Raw genomic sequence first — 9,724 nt, forward strand, 5'->3', positions numbered from 1 at the left:
CCAACAACGGTGAATGTGTTCGAGTGTACATGCGCCATCTAGTGGGGAAACGTGGGCATTGCAGGGAAATTAACTATATATATATATATATATATATATATATATATATATATATATATATATATATATATATATATATATATATATATATTAAGGTTTTTACTATAAATCCGGCTGGCCGGATTAAAAAGCCTAACGGGCCGTAGTTTGTCCATGTCTGGTCTAGAGGAAAGAACCACTTACGTAATCAGAAGGGGCGGAGTTATTAAGACCAACGGCAACAGCAAGACTGGGAGACGGAGACATAGGCCACGGTTACATTATGTTTTTTTAATTCGGGATTAATTATTCCGAATTAAACTATTTTCCTTCCAGTTTACATGGAAATAGTAATTCTGAATTGAGGTTTCCATGGAAACACGTTTGATGGTCTTTCTCCAATTCCTCTCCAGGTCTGGGGGTTGGGAAGGTTCTGATTGGATAGGGGGGGGACCGGAAGTTAAACTACCGGAAGAAAAACTAACTTAGCTGCTACAACTTTGAAAAGCTCACAAATGTTCATGTTTCCTGTTTCCAACTGTTCTATTGATGATTTCTATTTATTAAATAAATGGTCTCTGGTCTTGACCAGCGTTTACTGCTGCTGCATCTTGAAACTTTGTTAGGAAAACCAGCCCAGTGGAATATAAGATCATGGAGACAGACGGGGAGGGAACGAGCAGAAAGAAAGACTGGGATTTATTTAAAGAGGAATGAGTGTAAACATGATCTGGAATTATTCGGGCCCGAGCACTTACAGTGCGAAGGCCCTATTGTATTTGTAGGAATTTTTATTATCTTTGTTTTTTTTCCTTCTTCCGACGGGCGTGGCCTAACGGCTCAACAGCGCCCCCTAGAAAACTTTGTGCCTCAAGCCCCACAATACGGTTTGACGTACATGCACGAAAATCGGTACACACCTGTATCATGTCACAACTTAAAGAAAAGTCTCTTGGCGCCATGGCTGAAACCCAACAAGAAGTCGGCCATTTTGAATTAATCGTGTAATTTTGGCGCAATTTATGCCATTTCTTCGGCAGTTAATACGGCCCGAACCGTAACGTGCACCCAGGTGTGTTATACATCAAAATGTGCGTCTCCATCCTGCAACGACGCGCATTACTTTTCTCTTTCAAAAGCGTTACCGTGGTGACGATAGAGGCCAAAAAGCGCACCCCCCCCCCCTTCATCTGATTGGTCCATATCTGATAGTTCCTACTTTCTGCCATAACTTTTGAATGGTTTGATATAGAGAGTCGTGGGTGGTTTCATCCACTAAATGTCCAGTTCTGAAGAATCTACATGCAAGTCTTACAAGCTTCCACTGCGAGGGCCCGTTCATTGCTGCTTGCAGCTTTAATTTCTTTTTAATTTTCTCTAAGCGCATTCCATTGTATTTTTTTCTTTTCTTTTTTATCAACATTGAGACGTCGTCCCAGTGGCTGGAATAGGCCGGTCTGAAGGACAGAAAGGAGACATTAATCATGGCAGCACAAGAACAAGCCTGCAGCATCTTCCACGCTGGATAAGAGCCCTGATGGAGAGCCAGCAAAGACGAGGATGGAGGATAGAAGATGCTGGCAGGTGAGTCAGATGTAGACACACCCGTAGTGAGTATCGGTTGTTCACTAGATGAAATTTTAAGGGAATAATTCAAAACCATTCAGATACTAATTTGTTTTTAATCGGAGCACATTCTCTTCACTAGTGAAAAACAACTTCCATGTCCGTGTTCTGTCTGGGTAAAAATAGCAGTGACAGTGAGGATGACTCACGATTCACAGGCTGTAAACAACAAGCCTGGAGCTGCACGATGCACAAAATATAAAAATATATCAGTCCCACGCAGAAAATACAAGCAGCAGATCAGAGAGGATGCAGCCAAGACCTGAATATTTATTTCATCAGCTACTACGACCCGGAAAATAGTTTAATTTCAATTACTAAACTAAACCACCTGTTCTAAATGTAGGAATTCATCTTTTGTCCTTAGAGCTGTCCAGCTCCTAAACTCAGCATCTTAATCTATTTTATCATCAATCTATTTATTTATTTATTTTTTTACACATCTTAACCTTTTTTAGACCCCCGAAAGCTAAGTGCACTTTAAAACACACGTATTTTAAACGTTGAAAATCTGTTATGTGCAATTGTGTGTTTGTTCGTATGTCCTTAAGCTGCTGTCGTGCCTTTTAAATTGTACAGGCTGATCCAGAAACATGGCAGCATTTTTACTTTATGGCACCTTTACTTTTATTATACACCTCTGGAATGTGCTTTAATGTTTTTTTGTTTTTTTTTTTACAATCAAAAATAGTTTTGAATCAATCTTACATAGGGCTTGGTCGTCTTGACATCATCACCTGGTGGAGCCGCCATGTTGGATGCTACATTAGCTGCTCTTCAGATCACTGCATGCTGTGTACAGACGTGCTCCCTCTTCGTTGTGTCTTACTTGTAATCGTTACTTTCCGTTATCCTGTAACCATGGTAACCCGTTGCTGTGTTGTAGCTGCAGCAGCTCCACACGTAACAGACGTGGGGAAAAGGTCGCTAATGGTTTAACTTTTCACCACTTTCCTGCTCGGAGGCAGAACCAAATGAACACTCACACAGACCGGGTTGGATCATTCACACGGGTTTTATTCCCCACTTCTCCAGCTAAACGCAGTTCCTGGCCAGCTCTCTGCGGTGCGATTAACCCCAATCTTCAGATAAAACTAGTTTGTTGAGGAAAAAGTATTAACTCTATTTGTAGCTGCAGAGGAAAAAAATTATTTCACGAGGAAAACAAAAATATTGCTCACGCCTCGGAGCCTCTTCAGCATAATATAGCAGTCAAAAAAAAAGAAAAGAGAAGTAAGAGGGATACAAAACATGTACTGTATGTTGTACTATTATACTAATTTATTGAAACACATGGTGAGTCAAACATTTACTAAAGCAGCTGCCAAACACTCCTAAACAAGGTAGCCGGAGACGTGGGTTCTGCAGAACTGCGGCAGTAAGTCCTCGTCCGAGCTCCACTCTTTAGTAGGGATTTCATATGGATCCAAAATCATATGGATTTTGTCCAAATACCGCTCCCTGGCTTCCTTGTTTAAGGTATCCCGGTAAATTCCAGTTCCTTTCCGGCATTTTAACATGTTTTTTTGCGTTCCGTGATACCACACTGCTGTTTGTTTACACTCACAACGCTGCCAAAATGGCGAGCAAGCCCTATTAAGACCAATTTTGAAATGTGGTCAGTATCAAAGCACCTTTAGTCAAACAATTTTCTTTACATTAAGCTGATATTTGCTCATTAAAACAGATACCTGTGGATCAGCCTGTACATTTAGAACAGGTGTTTTCACTAACAACCATCTACCTGCAGAGGAGCTGGTTTAGTGATGGTTGGAACAACTGCTGGACTGGATTTTTACTTTAAGGACCTGGATTATTATACACCTGGATTATCCACCTCTGCTAACAGCAAACCATCAATCATGAGGAAGGTGAAACCTCACAGAAAACACGGGTCTTCATGCTGCTTCCAAACTGCATTCAGGAATTGTTCCAAATTAAAGAAACCGCTCTGACCTGAGGGGGAAACTCATGTTTGAGACGACGACAGCAATAACTAATATTAAAAAGAGATGGACATCAATTAAGGCTAGAGTAATATGGAGTAGTTGTGACAACGACCTAAAAATGTGCAGTTCTATCTACAAGTTCAAGAAAATGTTTAAAGAAAATATTGTAAATAAATATAAAACACTATAACTATAAAGTATATTATCAAAATCATTTTAGAATGTGAAACGTCAATTTTATATTTTGTCTTATTTTATTTTTTTTGTCTTTTTTATGCTTTGTTTGTTTTCACAGATTAATGCTAATGTTTCAGATTTAAGTTGATCACATCCTTTTTTTTCTTCTTTTCTTCATTTTCATTTTATTTTTTCTTCTCTTTTTCCTTTTCTCATTTTTTTCTCAACAACCTAAAAATGTGCAGTTCTATCTACAAGTTCAAGAAAATGTTAAAGTATATTATCAAAAACATTCTAGAATGTGAAACGTCAATTTTATATTTTGTCTTATTTATTTTTTGTCTTATTTTATTTTTTTTTGTCTTATTTTGTCTTATTTATTTTTTGTCATCTTTATGCATTGTTTGTTTCCACAGATTAATGCTAATGTTTCAAATTGACCACAAGAGAAAAAGGGTAGAAGCTACGGCTTCAGCTACACCTTTCCGGCAAAACTAATGTTTATTTTACTTTTTTCATTTTGTTTTGTAAAAAACTTGTACAAGACCGAAATAAAGACAATTCATTAATTAATTCATTCATTCATTCATCCATCCATCCATCCATCCCTTAAATGAGAGGAGCAGGGACCGCCAGCAGGCGTTGGTTTGTCACAGCAGGTCCTTCTCTTGCCTGTAAGGTTTAATCTGCTCTTTGGCTGCTACAAGGTGACACCCAGCACCGGAAGTGGCTGTCATTCACCACGTGACATCATTCAACAACAAAGAGCTCAAATTCCAACGTTTCCTAAACCAGACACCCGCGTTTTCCGCTCATAAATAAACTAGTCAAGGACGTGATATCGATACTATCAGGAAAAAAAACGGACTCAAGTTGTCTGCAGGTATGAGATATACAACCGGAAATACCAGGTGATTGGTTTCAAAATAAGAGCTCTGGTGCTCTTATTTTTCATACTGTACATAAAAGAAAACGACACACAATAATGACACAGGGTTCCTGCACCTTTTTCAAGGTCAAGTTCAAGCACTTTCAAGGGTCATTTTCAAAATCTTCAAGCACCTTATCACTGGGGTAAAATATCTACAGGAATATTTATACTCATAATTATTTTTATCACAATTATGTACATTGTATCGTGCTGTAAACATCTAGTTATGTTTCATCTTACTGATTTTATTTCTCCTTGTAATAACTAAACTATACAGTTTTATCCCAATTTTGTCAAAGACACAGAGTTAAAATTCCAAGCACTTAAACTAAAATTCAAGCACTTTTCAGGCCTTGAAAACACAACATTAAAAATTCAAGCACTTTCAAGGATTTCAAGCACCCATAGGAACCCTGTAATAAACATATATAATAAATATATATTCACATAATTTGATAAAGAGAAAGAGTAAAATATCCATAACTGATTAATGTTAGGAGAAAAAAAATAAAAGATAAAACAAGTGTGTTAGTTTTTAGGGTTACTTTAGGATTTGCAAATAACAACCGGGAAAAAAACTATACATTTTTTTTTTTTTCCTGAAATCAGAATACAATTCAGCTCTGTTTTTGGTGGGATTCATTAATTCACACGATCTTTTTGAGCATTTTTCTGTTTTCAGACCTATCATCATTATTATTATCATCATTATTATTAATATTATTACAGTTATTATTAATTATTATTATTACTATTACTTATTATTATATACTTTTCGGTCAAAATACTCACCATGTTGACCAAAGAAAAACCTGTAAATGTTTATTATCTTGCTTATTGATTTACATTCTTATAATTGACCGAAATAAAGATTAAATAAATAAAGATCTCCGTTTTCATAAATTATTTTTATTTTTACATTTTTTTCTGTAATATTTTTATAATGTAATAACAGGTATATTTTTTGATAAAGTAAAGTTTTCTGTTATTTTTATATTTATTTATATTTATTTTTATTTTGCATTCAATCAAAATTGAAATAGAAACAAGGGGTAGGACCTCATAATATTTTTACTTCCTCCTACTCCTTTTCGGGCATGGATTTTGTTTAATGACTGTTCATTTGTATTATTTTCTAATGTTTTGTGTAATCGTTTTCCTTTTTTTATTTATAATATGCTCGAAATAAAGATTTCAATCAATCAATAAAGACAATGAAACGACCTGTTTTATTTTGAAAACCGTAGGCGGAAGTTGTATAATTATTTGCAGATTGGACAAATATCCTTTCTATTCATACTATTTATGTTGTCTTAATTCCAACTGCTTGCAAAAAAAAAGAAAAAAAATCTTTAAAATGTTTGTATTTCAAACGTAAAACTGACAGATAATAAGCAGTTTGATGCAGAATTTTACAAGGTTGTTGCTATTATTATTATTATTATGACTCCCATCAGAATAAATAACGCACTTCTTTCTCCCATATTATTTTCTTTCATGCATTTATTCAGCTCACCTTTGGCCTCGCAGTCTGCGCAGAACTTGTTGTTTTCCTCCCGCAGGAGTTTATTGAGGATGAGCTGATGCTGCTCGTTCAGTTTCTGAGCCTTTTCTCTCTCCGAGCGCGTCGTCATCTCGTTTTCTCTGCTCGGACTGTCAGTCCCGGTTCTGAAGAGACGAGAGGACTCGGTTTTCTCTCCCTCGGGGTCAGAAGTTGCTGCACATGTCCAGGAATCTGCGCTGGAGGATGAATTTAGTCAGTAATACCAGCAGAAACATGGATGCAGATCAGCTGCAGCAGCAGCATCATTATCACCGTCATCAGCTGCGCTGCGTTCAGGGCCGTCGGAATTCTGAGCTCTCCACCTGTTTCTGATCAGGAGACATTCTGGGGAAGCTCAATTCCACCACTCTCAGAAAAATAGATTTTCCTTGTTCATCCCAGATTTTAAATCCCTCTTCCTGGGGAGGAAAGGTCATATTGGACTAAATTTTGAGAGAAAACCAGGTCCTTTATATTTCCTAGCCTGGTGCCACACATGTTTGTAGCCATGTACTTTGAGTTTGATTGTAGGTAAGTATACATTATATGTATATATATATATATATATATATATATATATATATATATATATATATATATATATATATATATATATATATATATATATATATATATATATATATATATATATATGTAACAGGGTTGAATACGTTGTGGTTAAAATCCCGCTAAATGGGGAAACTACGCCCCCTGCTGTTGTACTGTACTGTTGCCTGCATTCATAATAGCGGGGAATTGTGGGAAATCCTCAGTGCTGGAGGATTCCCATGAGGCAGGTAATGCATCTGTATGTCCGTGGACAAAACGAGTTATAAATGTTTTGAAAAGCACTTAAAAGCTTAATCTGGGATAAATGTCTGAAAGCTCAACTTTGTCACGTTTTTTGTTCAGTAAAATATATGTTCTGTGTATGTTTATTACTTGTAAAAAAACGTCTCCAATACAAGTAGCTAACAGGTTTTATTGTTGTTTTCCCAGACAGATTATGTGCTTTGGTCCACACATTAATGTGCACTGTCTCCTGTACCCCTTTTTCTGTTGATGCAGGTATGTTGAGTGTCACAATTTTATGTTTTGTTCAAATTCATTAAGCTAAAATAATATATAAAAATGGTAACAGTTCATAGTAAAAAGATAATACATGCATTTTACATTTTCTGTTTTTTTATGTATTAGACATTTGATTTATTTTATTTTGCAAATATGAAATCCACTATACGATCACCATAGTATATTAGTACTCTCAGTGCTGGAGGATTCCCATGAGGCAGAATAAACACCATATGAGCTGTTACCACCACATGAGTTCCAGAGCGTGATTAATTGAGAGAAGACATACATCGGTCACATATATATATATATATATATATATATATATATAATATTAAGATTCAGACGACCTTATTAATCCCTCGGGGAAATTGTCTTCTCCATCTCACTCACTCAGCACTGTCATATACAAATAAAGCACCCCAAAAACCAAAAACCCATATAAAGATAAAAAGATAAAAAAGATAAATAAAAGTGCAGTGCTATAAATAGAATTATATGAATAGAAAAGAAATAAGTGTTGTGAAAAATTGCACAGTTATTGCACTGTCCGGTTTGTTGCTGGTCAGACTGGCTGCTGGAGCCAATGCAGATCTGGCGGGAGCGGGCGGTTTGAACTTTGCTACGGGCGGCTAAAAAACACTGCAGGATCGGGATGTAGTCTAGCGACAAGATGGAAATCAATGTCCTCAAACAAGGTCTTTACAAAACAAAGACAAAGCAAGGCCAGTCAGATATTTGGAGAAACTGCGTTTAGTGTCTGTAGCATCTTGGAAGAGAGACGAGGGGTTGGAACCAGCAGTGTCAGAAATGTCAGAAACATTCTCTTCCTCCACAGCAATATAATGACCAAGCGATTCATTTGTTAAATTACAGTAATTCGTTTCATTCATTATGTTATTTATTAGTATTATTTGAGCCACTCACAACCTACTATCGTTGCTATAACCACAATCACATAATTGACGCGTGCGCAAAATGCAAGTTTTGCAGTAGCGGGCGGCAGCACGGTGGCAGAGTGGTTAGCACTGTTGCCTCACAGCAAGAAGGTTCCCGGTTCGACTCCCAGGCCCGGCAGGGGCCTTTCTGTGTGGAGTTTGCATGTTGTCCCCGTGCTTGCATGGGTTCTCTCCGGGTACTCCGGTTTCCTCCCACAGTCCAAAAACATTCATGCTAGGTAAATTGGTGATTCTAAATTGCCCGTAGGTGTGAGCGTGTCTGCTTGTTTGTGGGGACTGCGGGTGGAAACTAGCAATTCTGCTAAAACCTGGTGTATTAACACTGTAGTGTTCATGAATATGCATTGTCCCGTCTAAATAAACTTTGAAACTTTGAGTGGAACACACGTTGCGGGAGCAGGTGGTAATGGTCAGAAATGCAGCGGGAGCAGGATGAAGAAAACAGTCCCGCTATAGCAGGGCTACACCACAGTCCCTCTGTTCTTCAGTTCTTCTTGCATATGTCATGGTGTGTGTGGGTATATGGCAAGGTACGGCAGCTGCCACACCACGGCTTCAGGGGAAAATGTAAATGTTTTGTTTGTTTTTTTCAATACATTTATGGAATTACTCTGTGTCTATTTGTATTGATTATTCTATTATTTAATACATGTAAAATAACTACAAATGCAAATCAGAACAACATGATCGATTTCACTAGATATTATCTTTCCCAACACCTGTATCTCCCCCCTCCCATGTCTTGAACTGTGATGTCCCAGCGTCCCTGGTCCGTGGTCGCTAGGTCAATCTCGTTTTTAGCGCACTTTTTAGTGTTACTAACTTACAAAAATGAAAAGGAAGCAGGCAACCCTGCGATTTTTTTTTTTTTTTTCAAAAAAAGAAGGCAAGTGATGGGTCCAATGTTGCCCCGGCAGCGGAGGGAGAAGGACCAGGTAGGGAAGGCAGGAGTCGGGCTATTAACGAGGTTGTTAGCCGCTCCATGTCCCTGTGATATTGTTGCACTGACATAGTGAATGAAGTGTAGTGTTCATAGTTACGTTAGCAGGATGTGAGCGAGACTGCATTTGAAAAAGTTAAAATTTTCTTGACCACACAGATAAGCTACATAGACTTCTGTGATGAGTATTTGCTGGGCGTGTTGATTGATACTGTAGTTAAGTTCTGTGACTCGTAACCTTGCCATACCTTAGCTACGACTTAATTGACGCCACTGGACAGCATTATCTCCTTTCATATGTCACTTCAGTAGACATCTGAAACTAGGACGAATGGATGGACTTGACCGGAAGGAATGTAAGGTGAAGTTCATTAGCACAATGTAACTCTGAGCCGAGCTACTCCAGCTAACGTGGTGACAGAGGTTTGGGTTTGAGCTCCAGAAACGACTCTACCAACCTGTTAATCACAAAAAAAACACAATCCTAAT

At 37.6% G+C, this 9,724-nt stretch overlaps 1 protein-coding gene across 1 annotated transcript in view; it reads right to left on the bottom strand.

The window, feature by feature from the left end:
• LOC133464037 (stromal membrane-associated protein 1-like) overlaps positions 1 to 6,531 on the bottom strand; it is a 100,457-nt gene extending 93,926 nt beyond the window's left edge. The window contains exon 1 of the mRNA XM_061745975.1: positions 6,239 to 6,531. Within this exon, the coding sequence (XP_061601959.1) occupies positions 6,239 to 6,356 (118 nt within the window). The 5' untranslated portion in view covers positions 6,357 to 6,531. The remainder of the gene's footprint in view (positions 1 to 6,238) is intronic.
• Positions 6,532 to 9,724: the final 3,193 nt, after the last annotated feature.

The sequence above is a fragment of the Cololabis saira genome, chromosome 17 (assembly GCF_033807715.1).
Source record: "Cololabis saira isolate AMF1-May2022 chromosome 17, fColSai1.1, whole genome shotgun sequence".
NCBI classification, from domain to species: domain Eukaryota; kingdom Metazoa; phylum Chordata; class Actinopteri; order Beloniformes; family Belonidae; genus Cololabis; species Cololabis saira.